A 25,701-nucleotide genomic window follows, 5' to 3' on the forward strand; every position below is an offset into this window, starting at 1 on the left:
AGAGAGCAGAGCCCAATCCCGCCACGGGGATCACGGACTTCCTGTTCCGTTCGCTCTTAAGCCCCGCCCTGGTGCCGCCTCCTTGGGAAAAGAACGCCCTTGCCGAGGGACTATTTTCCCATCGTTGTCCCAGAGCCGCTTTTAGAAAGCGGAAGGATACAGGACAATAGAATGGGTTAGCACCTGCGTGGTGTCAAGGGAACCTGGACGGGATGGAGTCTAAGGGCGTGGAAGGCCAGGTTCCGCCCACTAGGGGCTAGGAGGAGTTACAAGCGGGAGAAAAGTGGGGAAAGGCAGGACCTGGTGTCCTGAGACTAACAAATAATTGCTTGTTGGCCGAGTACAGGATAAGGGTAAGCAGCTAACCAGTATTGCGCAGTAAGTGTGCTAAACGCCATGTGGGCATCATTGCTTTAATTATTGACCGGGTCGCTATGAATATGCAGCATAACCCGCGGAATGAAGTCAAAGCAATCCTTGAGGAAAAGTTACCACCTTAAACAGGTGATTAGAAACAAGAAGGTCTGAACATTAAATGCAGAAATTAATGCAATTAAAATAAAGTTGGTTGAGTTGAATCAACAGCTGTTATTATTTTTTTTTAATCAATTCTTAGAACTGTTTTAAAAAGACATAAACTGTGATATTTCAAGTGTGGAAGAAACATCAAATGTTGGAAACCAACATTCACTGAGCCTCTGGTGTATGAACTTCCAGTCCCTCTGATTCCAGCTTTCCTTCCAGGCTCCATGTCAGTCAGCCTACAACATTCTCTTCTCCTGTTAACCTGCTACCCTGGGTAAAGTCCAAATCCTGTTCCATATTTAAAGTCTTCAGAACTCACCAGGTGGGGCATCCAGGCTTTGTGGTGCCTGCTGTGATCAGGCTTCTCCGGTGCCTCAGGGGTGAAGAATCCTGCAATGCAGGGGCCATTGGAGACTTGAGTTAGTTGTCTGAATCAGGAAGATCCCCTGGAGAAGGATTCTTGCCTGGAGTATCCCATGGACAGAGGAGACTGGCAGGCTATAATCTATAGGGTCTCAAAGAGTCAGACATGACTAAAGTGACTTAGCATGCACACACTGACCACTTCTATTTAAGACAGCTTTGTAATATCATTTTGTAATTAAGAGAATAGGATATTTGAGTCTTAATCATGACTGATAGAAGGATTCATAAAACATGCAACTTTACCCACATATGTGCTGCTGTTTGTACTAGTAGTACTGCTCCTTATTTGTGCCCTCCAAACACAGGGATTGATCAATTCTATTTTGCATGAGTCTGGTTTTTTCTTTTAAGTTTAAAAAGAAAAAACATGTGATATGTCTAACTATATCACCTGCATTATTGACTTTATTTCTGATGGGAAGGAAATTCTGTTTTGATCCAGCTTTGATGAGACTCAAATCTTCTGCTTACCTTTGCAGATTTTACAAAATCATATGAACTACTTGAATAAATTTCTAAGGCCCCTGCCAGGGCCTTGGAAGGGACCCAACAAGATTAATCAAGCAAGCTGATGGAGAAAATGAAAGTGCTTGCTTCTCTTAACTACTCATTCTCAGTGAGTATCCACGTGAAAACTGTTCAGTTTTTCCTTATGTGGGGGGGTTCAAAGTTTACTATGATTATGGCCTTGGCTAAGATGATTTGATGATATGATCAAAGATATGGAGGACATAAGTGAGTTTGTTTGCTCCTATTGTAGACTTGATTTTGGCAAGCTCCTTCCAGGGGCAGACTGTGTCTTCTGGGCACACATCCCCTCACCTACCACAGTACCAGCATGACAGATACACAATGAATGGATGGATGAATGGATTAGTGCTAAATGGTTACCTCTGATATTGCCTTCTTTTCAAAGTAATGTAGAACAGATTTAACCTAAACCACAGATGTCTCTCACAGAAACATGCGTTAAACACTATACAGTCAACCCTTGACAAGCGCACGGGTTATTAAGGTCACCAATCCACTCCAGCAGTCAAAAATCGGTGTGTAACTTATAGTTGTCCCTCTGTATAGATTGCTTCCTCCATGTCCCCAGTTCTGCATTCTCAGATCCAACCAACTTTGGATCATGTAGTATTTGTTATTGAAAAAAATCAACATAAAAGTGAACCCTGTAGTTCAAATCCAAGTTGTTAAGGGTCAACTCTATTTCTTCAAGATTGTTTTCTCTTCATCAAGAAAGCTAAGGACTAAATACATGAAAAATCTTGATATGTTGCTTCCGTCAACGATTATGATTAGAGCAAGGTGGATGAGTCAGTTGGTGGTAATTCCGATCTAAGTAGTGTATGCAGAAGCTCAACTGATGTTAGTCAGGCCATTAAAAGATGCAGAGGAGGTGAAAGTAAAGTAGCTGCACGAGGTAAAAGATAGGAGGTGGTCTTGAGAATCCCATTACTATTACTATAGGATTGGCCACAATTTTCGTCCGGGTTTTTCATACATTAGCTTGTATGGGAAAACCCCAAATGAACTTTTTGGCCAACCCAGTATGAGCTGGAGGGTAGAACCACTGCAGAAGCAGCAACCAATTCTGCGCCAGCCCAGAATCTCTGACCATGAACGAATTAGAGTCCTGTGTTTAGACAGAATATCTCACCTGGTGGCATAGGTGTCAAAACACTCACAAGATTATGGGAAGTAAATCAAATACACAATGTCAGTAATCCATGTCAAACAGAGGAATACATTTCTGATTATTGTGATGTTTTGTTGTTTAAGATATTTGAAATAGTTAAACCATTTAAAGGATTAGAGGATCTGGCACTTCAAATTTAATTTGAAATGCTTAAAGGAATTTGAAACTAGACCTGTAATTATAATTTTAAAATGCTATGCAAGTTTAATTAAGTTTATAAACAATGTTTAAAAGATTTTGATTGATTAAATCTATGAGTTTAGACTTAGATATGTTAGTGTTTGAATGCTTAGGAAGATTTCAGCAGATTTTAGGTCTTTCATATTAACTATGGGAAGTGTTTTTGCAAATCAAACAGATTAAATATGTGGTTTACTTTCAGTCTGTCTAAGGAAACTAGATTAAGTATGTGGGTAACGTGTATGGTTTAACCCTGAAGTCCCCAACCTCTGGGCCTCAGACCAGTATGGATACCTCCTGTCAGATCAGTGGTAGCATTAGATTAGAAATAAAGTGCACAAAAAATGCTCTTGAATCATCCGGAAACCACCTCTCACCCCCACCTCAACACCACCCCCTCAACCCCTGGTCCATGGAAAAATTGTCTTCCATTAAACTGGTCCCTGGTGCCAAAAATTTGGGGGACTGCTGGTTTAACCCATTAAGTTTTGAATTAATTGAACATCAATCAAAGATGAACCAAAATAAATGTTCAGATTTACATATAAAACCAAGCAGTTGGTAGTTGTAACAGGATTTGTAAAGACATAAGACAAATTAGACTTTTAATCATACAATTTAATAACTAAGATATTTTTTTAAAAACCACCTGGAACTGTAAAAATCCCTTTTAGTGCACAAAAGCCCTAGTTACTTGTGAAAAACCAGTGGATAGCATCTATTCATGTCCGTCTGAGACCAGAACTCCAAGCACCTGGCCAGTAAAGGACACAAGGGACTTGCCTCACACTGTAAGGCAGTTTGTTCTTCACCCCTCCTTGCTGATGGGAATGGGGAGGTATAGAGACGAGATGAGGAATTGTGCCTGGACAGTCCCCTTAGCTGGGAGCAAAGATGGAAGAGCACCTGAATGACTGGGGTGCTCAACTGGTAGACCGCTGAATCCTAGCTCCAGCGGTTATATCCGAAGACATTGGTAAAAGAGCCAGTGCTGGACAGATGAAGCTCCTGCTAATCTCAGAAGTTCAAAGGGGACTGTGTTGGGACTCTGCACGTTTTTGTTATTTTTGAAAACTTGTTTTTAAACTTACGTACACTTACGTAAAACTTACAAAACTTACATACACTTAAAAAACTTATGTAAAAGTGTACATTTTAGTACACTTTTGGGTGTGGTTTTGACAAAGTCATATAACCATCACCATGTTTAGGATACATCGCCCTCAAATTCCCTCATGCTGTCTGTCCCTTTGCAGTCAAGCCCCCCAACCCCGCAACCCCCCAACCTTAACCCTTGGCAATGTGGGTCCATTCTCCATACCAACAGCTTTGCCTCTTCTGTGCCTATGTGCATGCTAGGTCGCATCAGTCGTGTCCCATGAGGCTCCTCTGTCTATAGGATTCTCCAGGCAGGAATACTGGAGTGTGTTGCCATGCCCTCCTCCAGGGGAACTTCCCAGCGTAGGGATCAAATCTTTGTGTCCCTCATCTCCTGCACTGCAGGCAGATTCTTTACCACCGAGCCACCAGGGAAGCTTCTTTTTCCTTAATGTCATATAAGTAGAATCATCCAGCCTTTTGATACTGGCTTCTGCACTTAGAACAATGCATTTGAGATGCACATTAAAGTTTACAGAAGATTCTGCGAAGAGTTGCTCATGCATTCCACCACCCAGCCCCCTCTGGCCAGGAATATTTTAAAACATTACTACCTCTCTGCATTCTTACTTTTGAAGTCTTCTCCATAGCATTTCAAACATTATAAGGTATCCGTTTTTCATATTTAAGATAACTTTTCCTTGTACTTTTTTGGGAAAAGAACTTTAGAATTTGATTCTGAAATTATGTGATTATTTCATGATTGTCTGTGACTCATCATTAATTATCATGAGAAAAATAACATTTTAAAATTTTTATTTCTTGGCTGTACTGCAAGGCACATGGGATCTTAGTTCCCTGCCCAGGGATTGAACCCACTTCCCCTACATTGGAAGTTTGGAGTATAAACCACTGGAGCAACCAGAAAATTCCTGAAAAAAATATTTTTAAAAGCAAATACTGAATTCTCAGTTCACAGGATTGGAGTAACATTTAGTTACACTTATTATTATTTTGCAACTTTCTATATTAGAGCCAACACCCCTTCTTCAAGTCTCAAATATCCAGTAGGTTCCTGGAAAGTTCATAGACCCTGGGCATGCCTGACAGAGCCCAAGAATTCCATAGCTTAAGGCATCATGATGCCAGCTTACACCAGTAAGAGAAGGGAACAGAAGACTGCTTTTTCTGAACAATGCCCTTCCTAAAATAAATATAGAAAAAGATATGGCACAGTAATTCTTTTTTTTAAGATCTCACAAACATACAGATTGTGTAAAAATATTGTGCAAATTTGTTCATTGCAGCAATACTGGCAATAGTATTGGTAAGAGTCTATCCATAAAGGACTGCTTCAACTATGGTACATTACACAATGGAATAATATACAGCCACGAAAAGGCGGGAGGTATATCTATACATGCTAGCAGTGAAAGCACAAGTTGCAGAAAAAGAATGTGAAATCGACCTTTCTGATAAAAGCCATTGTAATTTTAGTGTTAGTAAATGCATAGAAAAAAATTGAAAGGTACACATCAAATTTGACTGTGGTTTCATTTTCTCCCTGAACAGACATGTCTGGAGCTCCTGTTCCATTTTCTTTCACCTTTGAAGGGCTGCTTCTTCTCTCAGGAGGCTCTGAACCGAAGATCTGACCCCTTCCCCACCTTGAGACAACAAACTGAACCAGCCTCCAAGGTCAGATGCTTTTTCTGAAGTAGGGGGCCAGGGTGGATAGGATTTGGGGATGGAATGGAATATTGAAACATGCGCAGTAGAAAGCAAAGCAGGGATTAAGGCAGCTTCCTGAGTTCATGAGAGATAACGTCTACCTGTCACCTTAACGGCTGGGTGACTCACCTGCTTTGGAAGGAGCGGTCTAGGGAGATGAATGCTTTCGAGGCAAGGCCCGCTTTCCTGGCTCGCCACGTCTTGCTGGAATCACCTGCAGTGCCCCATCACCAAGACGGGTTCACATACCTCTTTCATTTCTCATCTGTCCTGGAAACTGCCCTCCTCCCTCTGGCTAGAACCTGGCTCAAACACTCTTCTATCTCGCTCTGTTCCTCTGTAGCCATGGGGGTCTCATTTAATGGCCCTTTCCACACTGAAAACTCACCATACGTTTCTTTTAAAACCTTTTATTCAATAATATATACTTTTAAAATTATAATATGTAACCGCCCGTCATGCCACATACGCCCCGTGCCCCCACTGGAGTCTGGTCGGCTGGTTAACGTGGTCTGCTGGAAAAACAGGTGGCCACAGGACGAACCAGGGAGCGGGGGAGCAACAGTAACCAACAACCATTTCGCATACCCTTCACATTTCCCATGCTTTCTGGGTCAGGAGGAAGTCAACAGGAAGCCAAAGGCGTGAGAACCTTTTACATTCGGAAGTGAGGTTTGATATACGGTGGTGGGCTGCCCTTCGGTTGGTCTAGTTCGTGCTCGCCAAACCTGCCACCGTTTTGTGTCTGCTCACGGAACGTGCTCTCTCTACACACGTTAAGACGTTTGATTTGGTTCTTGTTCTGCTTATGGAAAAGTGGGAGGAACAGCAACAGACCTGGGGAGAGACGGGAGGAGGGGAAAGACGGCATTAATCAATCTGACTGGGCGTGAAGAGAGGCCTCCACTGGCAAGTGGCTCCCTTCTGGGGAGTGCTGGAAATAGTCTACAAGCCTGACTTGCACGTGGCACTATGTGGAAAACCAGGTAAGGACTGACTGGTTTCAGGTTTCAACTAGTGCCCTTTCCCATCACCACTTACAGAGGCAGTCTTGGCCCCTCCTCTGCTCTCAGGTCCAGGATGCTCATCTAGAAGCATCACTCTTGACCACCTTGGGCGAGCCCAAGCTGCAAGTTCAGTAGCCCAGCTCCAGAGTCCTCATTAGAACTGACCTGGTTTACTGAGGATGTCTTTGGACCAAGAATCAGATGACTGTTTACACAGGGAAAGGCCCCAGATGAATAAAGAGCAAAACGGGAGCTCAAGTATTTTTAACTCTCCCCTGGAAGTGGCTATCTGGCATGGCCTGAAAACCTTGTTCCTCTTGCCATGTCCAGCACCAGAGGGTGGGTGGTTGAGATGCCAGTGGAATTCTAGAAGCAGCATCTCAGAATGGTACCACAGCAGTAATGGAAGGGACAGTGCACCTGGGAAGCTGTCATACAGAATCATCTCATAACCCTCTTTCTTTGGATACAGTAAGGGTTCAACTGCTTAGTGTTTGAGAAAGGCTGCATGGTGCATAGGCCAAGAAAGAAATGACTCTTCAGCAAATGATTTTCAAGTGTCCAATTCCATCAAGGGAGCATGAGAACAAGGGCACTAACAAGACTCCACTGGCCACACAACAGCACGTGCCTGCCTGAGTTGCAAGGAATGGGGCTGGGGAGGTTTTCTTTCATAAATGCAGAAAACTGCCACAAAGGTTAAAGTTGTGCAGCGAATAGTCAACCCCAAGCAGCAGGTTCTGAGTTGTGCCTGAATTCAGGAGCAAGTACCAAGAAATAGGACTGTCCCTATACCACCCTAGTTCCACCACTTCTGCTAAAGGAGTCTTCACACCAAGGTGATTAACTGTAACCGCCCACCCACACATCTTCTCAATTCCAGGGTTATTCTTCCTCTCCCCCAAGAGACAGGAAGTACAAGCTTAAGGTCCTCTTATGGCAGTGGCTTGTGTCCCACTTGGCAAGGCTGGTGATTGTCAGCATTTTTATTTATGAAAACAGGATTTCACATGACGTTTTTCTTTCCTCTAAAGGGCAGCAGCATAGAAATTACACATCAGTCATCTAGTGATACAAAGTGGTGGTCAACGGTGTACTAAAATACTCTTTAGTAAAGGATCACAACCCAGGCAGTGTTGCTTTTCTGCAAACAGGAGACAGTCGGCTCCGTGGTTCTGGAAGGTTTTTTCAAGCTTTCCACTGGGTGTCAAGATTTCTGTCCCAACCTCTTAGTCACCATTTACAGCAAGAAAAGCCAGCAAGTGAAAAACTGTTAATTTATTGATTCAGTGAACTTAAAAAAAAAAAAAAAAACAATCCCCAATACATGCAGTTCAGGATTAAGTATCACATTTGCAGCACATTGTTGAGTCTCTACATGAAAGTATGTATCACCTGTATAATCCCATTCCATCACTTCCCCCAGCCTCTGTAATACCTGGTTGGGGTTATTTCCATTGACACATCCATATAGCTCCAAAGCATTTATTACTGGTTTTGAGCCAGATGTTTCCTCGCCACCTACCCTCCCCTCATCCCCACCCTGGGGTTAACTTTTTAATGGCAAGATGTCACTCAGTCATAGATTTATTAAGCTCACTGACACACTTTGGCTTCTTGTCTGCTCATATGGACCCTGCTTTTGCTTTTGGGTTTACATCTCAATGGCCTTGACTCTGATCAGTTACTATCCACTCCTATTCATGTGCAGGAGGGCAGGTTGCTTTCTCCTGTGTATGCTTGTGCAGTAACACAGGTTTCTAGATGAATCATTAACCTGAACTGGCATTAAAGGAGACTGTCGATGGGGCTCTCTCAGATCCATTTCAATGCATATATAAAAATTCTTCCAATTGTTTGTGTCCCAAAATGATTTTGCTTCCATCCTCATCACAGCAGCACCTGGGAGAAGCTAAGTCATTTCCCTGAGTAGGCGCAGGCGGAGGCCCACGGCCGCAGGCTCTCTCTGGGACTCAGCACCTGCCTCGAGAGCACCACCGTGTGGTCCCGCTGGAACCAACCCGTGGGGGCGTGCCCATCTCAGGGCGTGTTCCAGAACTTGAACTCTGTGCCCTGCCTTGCTTTCACCCCTCAAAAGTCATGTTCCTTCCTCTCAAGATCTACCTTTGCACTGTTTTATTTTTAAACGGATTCCCTGTCTTCTTTAAACAACCCCCTCTCCCTGCCCCAAGGATTACAAACTCTTCTGTCTCCTCTAAGCAATCAGATGGAGAGTACCTTCCTTCTCTGCAAGGGAATACACATGCTTTGAGCCTCACGAGTACTGGTGTGCTGAAGAATGCCTGTGAGGGGGCCCAGCAGAGGGACCGATGTCCACGCGCCTCCTGGAACGGGCACTGACACCCCTCTGAGTGCTAAGAACTGGGAATGCTTGGTCTGCATTACACACTCCATGTGCACTGCTCCCGCCCAATCACCCACGCTGGCTAGCACAGGAGAGGGGTGGGCCAGCTGACAGGATCCTGGGGAGTGAGCTGCAAGCAAACCTGATCAAAGCCTTAGCACTTCATCAGCTCTGCTCTCACCACGGGACTTCTCAGCTGAAGCCAAACCTTGCAGTTAGGCCCACTTGTGGCCACCAACCTCTGATACACCCATCTGTTATTTGGCACAGGAACCTTCTGTTCTCGCCACGCCAGGTCTATGTTCTTGAACATAGGCAGTACCTGAGATGACAGTGTAACACTACCCTGTTCCCCACATTATTTTTGCTTTTCTTTAGGAAACAGTAAATCCTTATCTTAGGCACTTTTAACCTGTTATAAGGTAATGAAGCAAACAAAATGTCTAATGAAAATTACTGAGATGAATTTAAGAAATAATATGCTAACTGGAAAGGATACTGGGTGGGTGAATCTACCATAGCTTTGTCTAGATATAAGACTAGACTCACACACACACACACACACACTCTCTCATCTGTCTTTTGAATTTTCCAAGACTGCTTCCTAATCCAGGAAAAGACTAAAATCTCAGGGGAGCTAGGTCCATCTGCACACAAAATGGTTTTGGAGCTAGGAAAAGAGGAAAGGTCTGGACTAGACTCAGTTCAGTTTGGGAAAGAACCAGTCATAGTCTGCCGGCCACAAGTTGGGTGTCAAGACCAGCCTTGGAAAGGAGTGAGCATTTTAAACTCAGTTATGCTTTATGTCTAAGGCATGAACAGAGGTAAAAAGTAGCGGTGGCGAAAAAGTAAATTGTATGCATAAAATGGAAAAATTACTCCTTTGCCAAGCTGTAGCCACAGAACCTGAGGACAGGCAGGTGAGCTGTGTTTGCACATACTACATCCTGATGAGGAGAGAAAGGCAGAAGTCAGTCACCTGACCCTTCTCCGGATGCTTTTATTGCCTCTGGGGGACTCAAGCAAAAGAAGCAGGGTTACTACTTCATCAAGACTCTTCAGCGGGCTCGCCCTGCCTGGTCCAGACAGGTGACTTAAAGAAAAAGAGAAGAGTGAGGGAAGGGAATGGACAACAAAAGAAGAGATGGGTGGGGCAGGAAAGACACACAGCGGCACATCTCCCTAATAAATAATAAGCAACAGCTCGGTGTTGCCTAGAAGGGCACATCAGAAGGTGTCTGACAATCCGAAACACTTGAGTGTTGCTGCCTGCCGTATCAATATAGGTTCAGCCAAGAAGTGCTGTCTTGTTTCTCATTTTCAGGTAGAACAAATGTGTACATTAATATACAGGACGTGCAATGAAGGCAGGAAGCACTGGTTTGAGAACCTTAACTGAATGCATTTCCTGGCTTTGGGATCTTGTTTTATTTGTATTTTAAGTTCCCACTGACCAAATGACAAAAATAGAATCTACATTTAGAGATAGGACCTGCTACCAATACCAATACAATTTTATTGGAATATGGAATGTAAACAGATGCTTTCAAACAATCAATCTAACCTTATAAAAATGTATGGCATTATTAAATAGTTAATAAAGAAATCCTAAAGTGTGATGTGGTGGTAGACACCTTGAGCTCTAGCCCAGTGTGAGAGGTCCCCACAGTTGTGGCATGGCTCTGCAGCTGGGGTCAGGGGGCTGCGTGCAAACCATGCTGATAACAGGTCCCCAGAGTAACATCAGCCCCCATTTTTTAAATCTTCTTAAACAAAATACAGCTTCCTTTGCTTAACATGAAGGCTAGCACAATGGATCCCAATCTTTGACACTTGTCCCAGCAGCTCCACTACCTTCCCCAAGTCCCTTGTATGTTACTGTCTCTGGTCGCTTGGGTTATGGGTGGCCCTGCCCACATAATGCCAGTTTCTGCACGTGAGAAAGACTTTTCTTTGCCAACACATTCATGTATACCTATCAGAGCTCAAAAATCCAGATTACCCTGATTATAGAGGGAAACTGTTTCTCATGGGGATAAAAAGGGGTAAAGGGTAGGAAAGGAGGACTTTCCCTCCCCTGCCACCCAATTTGTCTTTCCTGAATAAATTCTAATAGGATGTTTTTATCCTCCCTCCCTGAAGACTGACTTTCCAGCTTTAGTCATAGTTGTGAACAAAAAATCTTTGTTTCAGAGATGTGCATTAAAATAGGTGCACATACAGGGATGTGCTGGGAAATGAAGTTTTCCTTAAAAGACTGGAAAAAGAAAAAAGCTACATGAAAAAAATAGCAACAAGATTTTAAGGTTAGGCAAATCAACGAAGGTTACAGTAAGCTCCAAGTTATGCAACTTAGCATTCAACTTTTGATGGAACACATGGACCTGTCCGAGGCATCACAAGGTTTAAAGTAATGCCTCCTGACATCAAATGGGACTCTGGTGAGTGACTGCAGTTTGCTCCCAAATGAATACACTTAGAAGAAAACGGCAGGGATGAGGTACATTTCCCAGAGAGCTCATGTCATTTAAAAAAAAAAAAAAAAAGGAAAAAAATACATAAAACATGAATCTGTAAAAGAGTTTAGAAAAAAAAGAATACTGTCACTGTTTTAGTATCTCCTTTTCATAAATGAGGCTGGTGTGTCAGTTCAGACTGCTGACATTTTGCTAAAACTTGAGCCTGAATCTCACCAAAGGAAACCCAGACCACAGTGGAATAGATAGGAAGTCAGATATTCAGAGCTTGTTGACTTCAACAGGTTAATTCAACAGTGGTCTCCTGTTAAATAAAGGAAATGTACAACAACTCCGAGTCTCTCATCTCCCATGCATTCCAAAGGGAGAGTCCCCCTCAGATTCTCAACTATGTGCATCGTCAGGCTGCCCAATGGCAGCTCCCTGTAGACTAGTGCTGGGGAGTTTCTTTTTGACAGACTTTTAGGTCTTTACTCTTCTTTGCGTTTAGAAGGAATGGCTAGAATCTCTTTTTATCACACTGTAGTTTTCCTTCAAGGTTTGTGTTTGGTTGGTCGGTCTTATTGGCAAGCATCAGTGCTGCATTACCCGTCGCTTTCCAGCCTTCACCGGGCCGCCGTGAGACCACTGGGAAGCACAGCGTTGTCCGCACAAGGCTGGGACTGCTCCTTCACCACAGGGTCTGCAAGAAACCAGGAAGACATTCAGCAGGGGCAGGACCAGCCGGGCTAGGGCTGGGGCAGACCCCACGGCAGACCCAACCTTCCTCAGTGAGGCAGAAACACAGGAAACCAGGGCTGAGAGGGCAACAGAGGTCACAGATGCTGAGAGATGACTGGGAGATGCTCTCACAGTCAGCTCATAGCTCTTCAGAGTACAAGTGCAACTGCTGAGATTTAGGGAAAAGAGAGGCACAGAAACACCCACTGTCCACTGTTCAAAATTTCTACTGATTTTCTTATGTGTTATTTTCCTTGAATACTAATGACATATCCAACTCCTTATTTCTTCAAAGTACGTGTGATAATAAACACTTCAGAGAATGCAAAGGGTGAATAAAAGGAACCATTAGAAGATCTATGGATTTTAAGCAACAGCATAAAAAATTTTTTTGGAAGTATACCATGTATTTGGAAAAGCAGACAGATCATGATTTGTATAATATAAACATCAGTGTTCTTAATCCAATCAAACTCTGAGGGTAAAAATAGCTTTCTGTGATGGAACCTGGAGAGACGACATCCAGTTGCACTTGAAGAATGAAGAGTAAGATTTTTTTTAAATCTGCTTTCGACTACAGTTCATGGGCAAGCAGGCGCACAACCAGAGAGCATGAATTCTTTGGGCAAGATTTACTTAATCTCCAGAGGGGAAAAAAAGGAGGAGGAAAGATATCGAGGAAAGATAGCATACTGGTTAAGCAAGAGACAGGCTGAAAGGTCTAATCTTGCTTCAGAGAGAAAACTACAACAGGTCACTTAACCTCCCTTATGCTCAAGTCTCCTCTGTGACTGGACTAAATGACCTCACATTGTCTCTAATGAAAGTCTCGGACATACTTTATCAGAGGGAGAATCACATGCATGAAGATAAATAAGCAGTCACATAAACTGAATATACAGACATACTTCAAAGTGAGACCTAAGAAGTCAGTAATATAGATAGAATCTTAGTGAGGTCTTTCCATACTTGCTATCCTTTCCTCAAATTCCTTGTATTTAACTAACTTCCTTCTTTAAAAATATGCTATGATCACCTTATTATTTTCAACAAGTCACTTGTTTTTTTGGAGGGGAAAAAAATCTTTGATTAGGTTTCTACACAAATGTATATATTTTAAAACTAAATTTTAGATACTTCTGATCTATCAACTTGGGGGTCACAGGCAATGGTCAAACAGACCTGACTCAGGGGAACTATAGCAACGAACAAGCAAACACCTGTGAGCATCAAGAAACAGATCTGCAGAGTTATTTTAAGAGTCTAGAATGAATGGGGCCAAAACCCAAGGACAATTCATCCAAATTTCCAGAATTCTCTCGTCTGGCCTCAAAGATAGAAGGTGGAAGAATTTCCCTTTGACAAGCCAGGCCCCTGGAGACTCACAGAAGTATGGGTGCTCCATGGCCTCTTTGGCAGTCAGTCTCTGTTGATGGTCATATCGCAGAAGTTTGTCCAGAAGATCTAGGGCCTCAGGGCTGACGAGGTGTCTATTCTCACTATGGATAAAATTTTCCCAGCGTTTCCGTGAATGTCTGAGAAGAAAAGTAAAGCATTAGTATTCTGAGATTAAATATCACAAAAATCCTTTTTAGGGCTAAAGCCAGCAAGTCTTAGAGTACTGCACTGATTACAAGCTGGTTAAACCTCACTGTTATTGGTACCACTTGTCACACCCCTACCCACCAGCACCCTCAAAACAAAACAGTACTCTGAGATGGATACATAATTAATTAAAATATCTACATTTGGTGCAAAATTTGTGGAACCTTTCTAGATAATGTTTTATGCGTCAGGCTTTGAGTCAATTCTGGGTGAGGCATGAAGTAGGTGAGTAATCTTTATTGTTTAGCAGATATATTTAGAGAGCTGGCCGCAGAAACATGGAGGCTCCATAAAATTACTCTCTGAAAATCGTCAACACAACATTTACTTCTCAACACCACTGTACTGTATCTGAAAATATGCTTTAAAACTTGCTCTTACAGAAAATCCATTATAGAGAATAAAGAAGAAACTATAACTCTCTTATTCAAAGAAGAATCACAGCATTCTAAGATTCTGCATTAAAATAAGCAGATGCTGTTCGAGAAAGTTCTTTCCTGTGGTATGATTTTTGTCTTCCATTTTCTATTAACAGGTTATCTCTTCGAGAAGTAAAATGATTAGAAGACAGATGTAAACAATGCTAAAATAGCTTAAGTTAAAAATATATATGGCGGAAAAAAAGAATATCTCAATTCTGATATAATTAGAAAGGGGAAAGAGCTTCAGAAAGTGATTTCAGCTACCCTTTCCCCTTCTGAAATGGGATAAATTAAGAGCCTCTTTCTCTCTCTCTTACTTACTGTCCCAGAATATCGTTGAAGTGCGGATCTAGGTCTATGTGATACTTCTTCAGATACCCATACAGCTCATCTGTACCCAGAACCTTGGCAATGCGAACAAGCTGAAACACAAAACAAACTGACCAAATCACTGAGCACAGAACTCACTGGAAGCCCGCAGGGATGCTGGACCAAGGAATTAGAAGGCTTCCACATCACTACATTTCCAGGGAACAGATACAGATCTGAGCCCAGGGCAGACAGGCAGCAGACTCACGGACATGAAGTTCACATGAACGCACATTTTCAAAATGCCTTTAAAAGGATAACACAACTTATGACAATAATCTTTTAGAAGCTGGTGATTATGGGGACATAAAACCTAACACCTATGGGCTTCTCTGGTGGTCCAGTGGTTGAGAATCTGCGTGCCAGTGCGAGGAACGTGGGTTCGATCCCTGGTCCCTGAGTATCCCACATGCCATGCAGCAACTAAGCCCATAGCCACAACTACTGAGCCTGTGCTCTAGAGCCCAGGAACTGCAACTACGGAAGCCCTAGAGCTGTGCTCTGCAACAAGAGAAGCCACCACAATGAGAAGCCCGCGCGCCAAAGTGACAGAGTAGCCTCCGCTCTCTGCAATCAGAGAAAGGCCATGTGCAGCAAATGAGGACCCAGCACAGCCTAAAAACAAACAAACAACAAAACCGAACGACTAGAATCTTGTACAAGGAGGTACTTAGCTCTTTTATAGACTCAGCTGGAAAGCTGGGCATAACACAGCACTGTCTGTCTCTATCTTTGGGACCATAGATAAGATTCTGTGAAATTCTTTACCCTGAAGAAAAGCTTACACTGAGTGGTATTTAGGGGCTCAACAACAGCATTCCTATCAGGATGCTATTTTCTTGGCATCTGCTCCAAAATGGATGGCAGTCAGATGGGTGTTTGCTTACCTGGTCATAGTTATCCTGTCCATGAAAGAAGGGCTCCTTTCGAAAGATCATGCTTGCTAACATACAGCCCAAACTCCACATATCCAAGCTATAATCATACATCTATGGAAATAAAGAAGGGGGTTACAAATGTCATTTTTCTGACCTGAGTTTCTAATCTTCTATAGCTATTTTAAAATTCAAAACCAAAAAAAGTAGCTGAGACAAATCCATCATTATCATTTTATCATTTTGGGGTAGAATATAGACTGGATTTTGAATGTAACCAAACTGACTATAAATAAAAACCAGGAAAAAGAAAAAGCCAGGAAAAGCCCTAAGCAAATGTAAGAAGAACTCAGTGATGCCTCATTAACAGCTTTACCTGGTAGTCCACAAGGAGCTCTGGTCCCTTGAAGTACCTGGAGGCCACTCGGACATTGTACTCCTGGGCGGGATGATAGAATTCTGCCAGACCCCAGTCTATCAGTCGCAGCTATAAATATGACAGAAGCAAAGCATGTGAAGGGAGTGTCTCCAGACGCCTCTGTCTTACAACAAGGCCACATCCCATTTGATAATCTTTGGCCACATAAAAAATGTTATCAACTGCACTGGCTTTTAAAAAGGCACATGTACCTTCTGGGAACTGCTAAGAGGTCATTTCTAGAGCAGAGCACTTGGTTGGAATCTTAGTTGTTTTTCCTTAACATTTAAATTATCCTGGCTTATCACTTCTCTAGATCAATAAAGCTTAAGCTTGTCTTCTGTGCCCATAACCAGCTGCAAGTGTTAACACATCCCTCATTACTCAACAGTTTCCATTACAAGCTCTAGTCGTAACAGAAAGGGTTGGGGACATGTGCCCCACTCCAGGATTGAAGCACTACTCTAGCTCTTCACTAATCTAACACTAGTTGATTCATTTACTCACCAGTCAGGGGCAATCAGAACTGAGGTTCAAAAACAGGAGGGCCCCATGTGTACTTTTAAGGCCAGGCAGATTGGTCTGAGGGTCATTAAGAAAGGAAGTAAAAATCACCAGCTGTAGTTTCTTTTTGAGGCCCTCTAGGAAAACCATGACCATAGCAGACAAGCGACTACAGTTAGGGTCAGCTGTCTACTTTCCTTGTGTGCTACACTTATGTGAAGTAGAAACCAACACTGGAATCTGGAGAAATAACAGTGTCATAAGTCTGCCAAAGGAAACAGCATGGGTCTATAGAAACCACCTAGGTACTGGCCAGAGTTCGGGTCGAGCCTTCCAATGAAGGCTTGTTGCTGCCTGGCTGTAATGGTACCTTTTTCTGCTGGTGATCTATCATGACATTGTGAGGTTTCACATCCCTGTGCATGATTCCCTTGCTGTGGCAGTAATCCAGAGCCTATTAGATGAGAAAGCACAGAGAAAAGTAAGCAAACCCTCAACCACCCGTGCCCCCCAGTGCAAGTATATGCTCATTGTGACAGCTTGATTTGAACACAATCTCCCAAAGGGTAGTCTTACTGTCTGTAGTAAAAGAGAAAAAACATGCTTCAGGAGGCACCCCTTGCTCCCTGGGCACACTATGCTGGCAGCTGGTAGAAAGGGGGCTGTGGAGAGGACACCAAGGGCTATTATAGAAGTTTCTTTAAAAGGGGGATGGTATATTAATACTTATTCAGGCATTCCTCTCCTACTTGGCGCTGGTAGCAACAGACCAGCCACCTGGATTTAGAAATCATATGCTGGCTTAATTTGATGTGTTTAAAACCAGACTGAGGAACCACACTGGAGTCACTTCGCATAATAGTTCAAACAACACATGAAGGATCCACATGGACATGAAAAATGACATCCCAATCTTATCTGCAACACGGCTCGTCTTTCAGGTAAGTGTCCCATATGAGTTTTCTAGATTAACATGTCTTCTAATATTAGTATTATCCTTAAAAACAATCCTTGAGCCAGTTGGGCTTCACAAATTATGATTATGACTCTAAGGGAGAAAATTGCTTCCTATAAGATCACTGATATGGAGCTAAGTTTTTTAAATGTACAAGTCAATGGTTTTTTAGTAAATTCCTCAAGTCGTGCCACCATGACCACAATCCAGTTTTAGAATTTTTTCATCATCCCAAGAACTCCCTTAAGCTTCCAATCCTATCTGCTGCCTCCTTTCCTCTCCTCTCCTCCCAACCACTGCTCTACCACCTGTACTACAGGTCTGCCTTTTCTGGATCTTCATAAAATGAAGTGATACAATGTAAGTACTTTATCTTCTCCTATGCAGCACAATTTTCCTAAGATTTACCCATGTTGCTTTGCTGAATCCCTGGCTTCTCCCCACAAGATGCCAGCAGCATCCCTCCAATTGTGAGAACCAAAAATGGCTCCAGACATTGCCAAACGTTCTGAGGGACAAAGTGAGCCTGATTGAGGACCGCTGGGATTAGAATAGCAAGGGCACTGTACTAGGAATATATGAGCCAGAATATGACCCATACAACCAGTGCTCTAGGAATATGCAAATTTGCATTTCCCAGACACAAAAGAATATACAGTATATGATGCTTTTCACATGAAGGTCAAGAACAGGTGAAACCAAACTATGGTGGAAAAGGTGAGAACATATAATCTATGCAAGGAGAGAAATCTTCTGTAACTGCACTGTCCTATATGGTACTTCAACTTAATTTTTCTCTTTGTCTTGTTTTCTATTAACAGTGGTAGCAAGACTCAACATTGGATCTGGGGCAGTGTGTAGGGAACCAGGGCTCCTGAGGACACATCGCCCTAAACCTGAACCAGGAGCTCGGACAGGAAGCCTGAGTGAGTCACCAAGCGATCACTCTGCAGCCCTGGACCTCAGTTCCTTCAACATTTTCTACACTTCTTCTTCCCTATCCCTATTTTCCCTCGTCTTTGAGAAAACTTAGCAAGTGCTGATTCTGTCATTTTGCCCAGTCTTTGCACAAAGGAATAAACTAATTAGGACCACAATACCTAAGGTGTAAAAAATACCTGAAGAAAGCAACAGCTGAACAAATATAGTAAGGGGATGAATTCTTTTACCAAGTTCACTATTTGGCTTCCCTGTGGAGGTACTGATTGCTCTTAAATTCCTTGGGGGAATTATTTCAATTTAAAAACCTGATAGTTTCTGACCATTAGGCATGAAAGATGTTTTTCAAGTTTCATCTGGGATTCTCTGCCTCATTAGCAGAAAGTATGACCCCCACTGTGTAGCTGCTGCCTCCAGAAGGCAGAGAGGGCATCAGACACTGGGGGCCACTGAAATGACGCACCTGCAAAGATGTGTATTATTACTGTTATTGTGACCTAATCTAAGGACACCTCTACATTCTTCCAGAGGTTCTTAAATTGAGATCCATGCATTCCATCCTAAAACTTTATGTAATGTTATATGTATATTTTTATATGCATGGGGGTGGCTCAGTTTTCATTAGATTCTTAGTGACCCCTGACCATAAAAAAACATTAGTCTACTCCATTGTACAAACCTTTTTAGAATTCTTAAGTTTTTACCTAGACAAACTAAAAAAGATCATTCCTTAGTCAATCAATACCATCTGAAAATTTCAGTCCTGGGATTAGTAAGTCTCCTAGAAAATCCACTCATCACCTCTCCTTGCATGTCACCGTTAATTAGCCAGGGCTAAACACGTAGGTTACAGGGTAGGTTGTCTCATATAAGAAAGGGACTATGGGGACTTCCCTGGTGGACCAGTGGTTTAGACTCCAAGCTCCCAATGCAGGAGGCCTGGGATCGATCCCTGCTCAGGGAACTGGATCCCACATGCTGCAACTAAAGATCCTGCGTGTGGTAAGGAAGGTTCCATATGCTAAGACCCAGTGCAGCCAAATAAATAAAAAGTTTTTTTAAAAAAAGAAAGGGACTATGAGAAATGGCAAGAATAGGATGGCTGTAAAATGTCCACCATCCTTGTATGCATGTCCTTCCATGATGTAACTTAACGCTCTGCCCATGAAAAAGTGGCATCTACTACTTCACCCTTTGAATCCAGGCCTGGCCACGTGCCTTACTTTGGCCAATAGGGAATTAGCAAATGTAACAAAAGCAGAGGCTTATAAAGAGCTTACATATATCAAGGTTTGCCCTCTCTTGTTGTTGGGACTTGAGACCACCACGGGAAGTAGCCCAGACCAACTTTCTGAAGGATGAGACCTCAAGCTACACCGGCTGCTATCCCAGCCTGGACCTTCTTGCCCTAGTCAAGCTGACCCAGATCAAAAGACCCACCCATCCAATCCAGTGAATTATGGCAAATAATAAACTGTTTTCCAAAAGTCACTAAGTTTGGGGTGATTCAATATGTAATGAAAACTAATAAGCATTAATTAAACAGCAAAAAACAAAACAATTAAAAACCAAGAACCAACAAGAGTTATGAAGACAGAGATTCTAATCTGTGGTATACTGTTCCCAGTACCTCTAACCTGGCCATTTTTCTCAGGTCCACTGGAAAGTTTCTATGTAAAGATCCCACAATGAAGGTCTCAGTAAGTTACCCACCCACCCCCACCTCAAACCCATTAAATTCTCTGGGTGTCAAGATATATTCTTCTTGAGTTCTATTATGTCCTCTCAAAAAACTCCTTTAATGAATAATCCTGAAAAAAATTCACTGTTTATGACTGTTACTTACTTTAAGTAGTTCATACATATAAAACCGGATATCAAAGTCTGTCAGGATCTGGTACAGTTGCTGGAATGGATTTCAGAAAACGGAAAGTTAATTTAGTCTTACTGCCTGGTGCTATCCTGAAGTTTGTCATTATTCTCGGTAAACTTGGTGGTTATGTCACGCAAGAACCCCAGAACCTCTTGCTACCTGATTTGGAACAAATGAAGGCAAAGACTAAAGACAAAGGTCTAATATTTCAGTCTTCAGAAGAAAAAAATGGAAGAAATTCCAAAGGCATTAAAAAAAAAAAAATTTACACCAACTTGCATCTTTTAAAACCCTTGTGTAAGTGCTCCATGATTTCAACAGTCACAATTACATTATTGTAGAGGTGAAGTCCAAGTTGTCCAACTGTCCTCATATTCTTAATGAACTTCAAGCAAATGACCCCCACTGCAGCACCACAGTTTACTTTAGAAAACCGAGTTCTCAGTGGACAGTAGAACCTGGAAAACTTCATCAGCCCACATGGTAAAATGGTGGCAAGACAGACCACAAGGAAAATGAACTGCTATAGCATCTGGAGAGGGCAGGAGACTTAACAAAATAAAAAAAAGAAAAAACTCTCCAATCCTCCAAAAATCAGTTTCAGGCTGGAAAAAAGAACACTTTATAGGCAAAAACTGATGGTAACTAAAGATGCAAAATATTTGAGGTGCGGGGGAGGAGTGGTAGGGTGAGATGTTAAAAAAAAAGAAGGAAAGGAGGGAGGGATGGATGGATATGGGTTCTGAAAATGATTCCAGGCCTAACTGACACAAATGACAATTTTCGTAACTGGTAATCCAAAGTTTGTTTTGGATTGAGAATTTTGTTTGTTTAAGTGTCGATTTCCAAGAGACAGAATAGAATCTAGCATATCCAGGTTCATTTAAATCATCACAAACCCCTGTCGGAAACTGTATTATTATTATTTAGACAATAAATAATAACTCTTTTCCTATCAGTTCAAGCCACATCTTCTATAAAATGAATCAGTACACCTTTATCGAACCTACTGTTTCTCTACTGGAAGACTCAAGCCACGCAGGGACTCTCTTCAAGGGGAACAGAACAGTGTATATACAGTGCATCTGTGTAAAAGGGGGGGAAACTACAACATATGAGTATTTGTATCTGCAAGAATGTCTATTCACTGTGTATCACTTTATATTAATTTTTATATTAATTTTGCTAAGTTGCTTCAGTTGTGTCCAACTCTTTGTGACCCCATGGACTGTAGCCCACCAGGTTTCTCTGTCCATGGAATTCTCCAGGCAAGAATACTGGAGTGGGCTGCCATTTCCTTCTCCAGGGGATCTTATCAACCCAGGGATCAAACCCATGACTCATGTCTCTTGCATGAGTTCGTGCATGAGGTGGGTTCTTTACCACTAGCACCACCTGGGAAGCCCATATATTAATATTTTAAATCCATGTAAACATACTACCTGTTTGAAAAAATTTTTTAGGAAAAAAAAATTTTCCAAGAATCAAACCTAACATTTTCTACCACCAGGACTTAGTCTCTTTCTCAAATTTCCTCTTTTAAGTATAAGTAACTCTCCCTCCAGTTTAGTAAGAGTATCTAATTCACTCAGAGCACCACAGAGAATGAAAACATCCTTCCCAGTACACTGGTGGTGCCTTGGAGCTGCTCCACTATTGGAGGTTGGCCCTGCTTGGGCGGAACCATTTTCAGGCCCAATGGCATGAACATGCCACTACTTCTGCTCAGGACAGACTCACTCATAACAAAACACCCAGGCATTTTGTTCTCCCCCAAGTCTGCATAGCAAGAAAGGCTTCTCAGAAGCACACCAACCGACAGCCTATATGTACAGACACAGGCCGGGGATACCATCTCCTTGAGTGCCAAATCATCTCTTCCTCTGAGAGTTAAGGAGATCACACCCACAGAACAGTGGCAAGTTGAACCTCAAGTCAATAAACAGACCATGAAAGTGGAAAGAGCATTTTCTAATAATCCTCAGAGGGCTAGGATATTCTATTTCCAGAAAACAAATGTGGGCTATTATTTGGATCTTTATCATGCATGGAAGGCTTTCCTTTTGTACCATGTGGTATCCATACCAAGCAATGGCATAAGGCATATAACAAATGTCCCTGCACTGCCAACACAGTATTTCCAGCTACTCCAACTAGTATCACTTTTAATGCAATACTGATACAAAAAAAATACCTGCTGACTATAGTGTTTAGGTCTAACGCATCACAAAGTCCTGACTGATATTTCCTCTCATTCTTCAGCTCTAGGAAGGAGGAGACCAAACCACACCTGCAACAGGACTCAAGAGTCAAAGTCGGGCTTCCTCCAGCTTTTGTAGCTCTTTCTTCACTGAAGCCCTCAGGAATTCCCCACTCTGATCAAACAAACCCGTGTTTTTCACCTCTGTTCTTCCCTCTGGCAAATCCAGAACGCCTGCCCGGCTACCTGAGCCGGTGGCGTCCTAACCACCCTACCCAGGCTCCCCAGAGCCCACAGCGGTCTCCTCCTCTTCTGAATCCCCAGCAGGCCACTGTACTCTGGGGCGCTCACAGGACACTGACAGCAGCAGTGTCCCGCGTTAACCGTCTGCACCTGGGCACTGGCAGTGACCTGGAATTCTCAAGATACTTTCTCCCTCTGCTGTGAACAGTGAGAGGCTTCTTCACTTTGCCCACACGCCGAGTCCTATGCTGCCACCCCTGCATATGCATGAGGGGTCCAATGGGTGCCGTGGCTGCTGGCAGTCACTGATCTGGTGACTCAAGACCTCTGAACTTTCCCTCCCCCAACCAAGCATGTCAAGGTACAATCATGATAACCAGGTACAACTCTGTCTATATTCTAAGTCTCTGCATGGCAGAATGACATGTTTTATGTACCTCACACCACGTGTGGCATTTCTGTGCTTGCACACAGAAGGTGGTCAATAAACATGTCTTTGATGATGCTCACTAGTCAACAGAACAGAATTAAAACCGTCTTCAAGAAACACAAGTACTAAGGCTTCATGACAAATTAGGAAGAGAAATTTCACAAGAACCACACTTCTCCTCCATTCTTCTTAGCTAACATGGAGAACACTAACTAACCAACTGCCAAATACTGACAGGAAGTTAGTTTTACTTACATTTTCATAAAGTAAGTGACCTTGAAAAACAAAACAACCCTACGCTTCCTGGAAGTCTACGAAGGTGCTGAGGAAGAAACTATTCACCAATCCTAGTTTGGTTCCAAAGCCTCAAACACACTGGCATTGACCTACAAGTCAGTTACACACCAGGACTATTCAAAGGGCCCAAGGTTGAAATTTCCTGGACCTTTTAGTTAACCTCAGAAAGTCTGAGAAGAATGGGAAAAATGAAATCTGCTTAAGAGAATCACAGTGCCCTCTTGATGGAGAAGGAAATGGCAACCCACTCCAGTATTCTTGCCTGGAGAATCCCACGGACAGAGGAGCTTGGCAGGCTACAGTCCATGGGATCGCAAGAGTCGGACACGACTTAGCGACTAAACCAAACACTTGATATAAAACCAACACCAAGAAAGGAATGGCCACAAGGGGGCCTCACTCATGCTGTCCACACACAGACAGTTCTTGAGGTCTCGTCACAGTGCAGCTTCAGATTCCAAGCCTCCATTCCTGACAACCGTCATTCAAGAGGAATTCTCACTTCAAGAAGGTTCGCAACCAGACATGGGAATCACCAACACAGCAAACTCTCAACTTACACACACAGTCTGCACATTCCCTGCCGTACACAGCTTGGTCTACATCCAGAAACCAGTGGTCCCCGCGAAGGGAGAAGAAAAAGTGAGGGGAGTGTGAAAGTGAAAGGTGTCGAATGCAGCAGGCACTGTTTACACACAATCCCAAAAGCCAGAATGAAATCAAGGGCAACATTTTTTAGAAATTTAAGGAAGCAGAACAAATCATTAATCAAGCACATCAAAGTTACCACAAATTACCTGAAAATGCCTTACAGAGAAATAACCAAATGTCAATCATCTATAATAAATTTTGTTCCCCCAATTAAGGAAACTTCTAGTCTGTGAATGCACCATCTCCACATCAAACCTTAACAGCATTAATAAGGCCTCAAGATAATCAGGTAGTCAAGGCCTAATTTTATGTGAGTGATATGACATTTTCCATGGATTAAAATGGGTCTACCATCTTCTCAGGATGGAATCCATTTGGGATGTCTTATAAATTTTTTAAATGCCCAAATGATATATATTTTACTTAAAATGCATATTCACTTTTATTTACATTTTTCCAAAGGCATGGAAAACTGAGACCCATGTCTCAACAAAAACCCTTTCTACCTTAAAACAGTACCTTAGCTTTCTTGAGACAATTTTGAGTTTGGGAGTTTTCTATAACTACTCATTCCAATTTCAAGAAACTGGCTTTTTCTATTCACTTGTTTTCAAGCTTTGTCTTGTATTCTAAATATCACCATGTATCTTTTATCATCGTTTTGACATATATGAATCAAAACTGATGATTTTAAGGAGAAACCACCAAACCATTACTTCTACCACAAAATAAAATATCAAGGGAAAAAAAATCAGCAAGACCATAGAAAATCTGAATAAGATCTAAATTAACAAGCTTGATATAAAAAATGACCATGTACCAAAGCCACAAAGTAACCATAAACAAACCCCAAATATCAAAATTATAGAGATCATCTTTTCTGGACACAATGCAATCAATAAGGAAACAAAAGAATCTTTTGGGGGGGTTTGGGGAGGAAGGTCATGCCATTCGGGCATGTGGGTTCTTAGTTTCCCCACCAGGGATCCAACCTGTGCCCCCCTGCAGTGGAAGCTTGAAGTCTTAACCACTGAACCACCAGGGAAGTCCCAAGAACCATTTAAAATACAAAACAAACAAAAAAGCCAAGTAGATCCTGAATGGACATTTCCAGGACAATAATTACTGGGAAACTTTTGAATATAAACTCTATACTGTATAGTAGATGGCATTATTATATAAAATTCTTAAGAGTACTAACAGTATTGTGGTTATGTAGGAAAATGGCCTACCTAGTTCCAGGGCTGGCATTTCTGAGAGTGAAATATCGCGATGTCTACAACTATACTCTAAGATAATTTCAACAAAAAGACAGAGGGTAGGGAGGAGGAGAGGGAGAGATAACTACCAATGTGGCAAAACAGTGCCGACTGGTAATCTGGGTAACGACAGGGTATTAACTGTGCCACTGTTCTCAATTTTCAGTAGATTTTTAAATTTTCAAAGTGAAAAGGTTTGAGGGAAAAATTCCAAATCCACGTTTGGAATTTGTACTTGTAGTCTGAAAACTATATAGGCATGAGTTACATAACCATTGAATGTGGCTAAAATGGTGCTCAGGGTTGTATAGACTTAAAGCACACTTACCACCAATCAAGACAGACAGAAACAAATCAAATGAGCTGACTGCAACTCAAGAAGTTAACAGGAAAAATAGTGAAAACCCAAAAAAGAAAATAAGAAAGAAAG

At 42.3% G+C, this 25,701-nt stretch overlaps 1 protein-coding gene and 1 long non-coding RNA gene across 7 annotated transcripts in view; one reads left to right on the plus strand and one right to left on the minus strand.

Annotated features, from left to right (window-relative positions):
- The first annotated feature begins 194 nt into the window (after window positions 1-194).
- On the plus strand, window positions 195-24,222 carry LOC114117884 (uncharacterized). 3 transcript variants are annotated; one of them, XR_009596185.1, is made up of 6 exons: window positions 195-353; window positions 1,431-1,567; window positions 5,504-5,629; window positions 17,251-17,365; window positions 18,201-18,305; window positions 22,454-24,222. It is a non-coding gene; the product is annotated as an uncharacterized LOC114117884 (long non-coding RNA). The 3 variants fall into 3 exon arrangements; XR_003591487.3 differs by lacking the exon at window positions 22,454-24,222 and having other exon boundaries at window positions 195-504; window positions 18,201-19,809; XR_003591486.3 differs by lacking the exon at window positions 22,454-24,222 and having other exon boundaries at window positions 18,201-19,809.
- The window catches only part of CSNK2A2 (casein kinase 2 alpha 2), a 35,921-nt gene continuing 16,276 nt past the window's right edge, over window positions 6,057-25,701 (minus strand). The window contains exons 5-12 of one of the 4 annotated variants that reach the window (XM_027977894.3): window positions 20,165-20,224; window positions 16,795-16,878; window positions 15,879-15,989; window positions 15,515-15,616; window positions 14,580-14,680; window positions 13,618-13,766; window positions 12,100-12,193; window positions 6,057-6,499 (exon numbers count right to left, since the gene is read on the minus strand). In XM_027977894.3, coding sequence (XP_027833695.1) covers window positions 12,117-12,193; window positions 13,618-13,766; window positions 14,580-14,680; window positions 15,515-15,616; window positions 15,879-15,989; window positions 16,795-16,878; window positions 20,165-20,224 — 684 coding nt within the window. In that variant the 3' untranslated portion in view covers window positions 6,057-6,499; window positions 12,100-12,116. Of the gene's footprint in view, window positions 6,500-7,932; window positions 12,194-12,848; window positions 13,767-14,579; window positions 14,681-15,514; window positions 15,617-15,878; window positions 15,990-16,794; window positions 16,879-20,164; window positions 20,225-25,701 lie in introns of those variants that run through there. The other 3 variants (XM_042231730.2, XM_042231731.2, XM_060397986.1) reach the window with 3 other exon arrangements.

Source organism: Ovis aries, chromosome 14, assembly GCF_016772045.2.
Source record: "Ovis aries strain OAR_USU_Benz2616 breed Rambouillet chromosome 14, ARS-UI_Ramb_v3.0, whole genome shotgun sequence".
Classification (NCBI taxonomy): domain Eukaryota; kingdom Metazoa; phylum Chordata; class Mammalia; order Artiodactyla; family Bovidae; genus Ovis; species Ovis aries.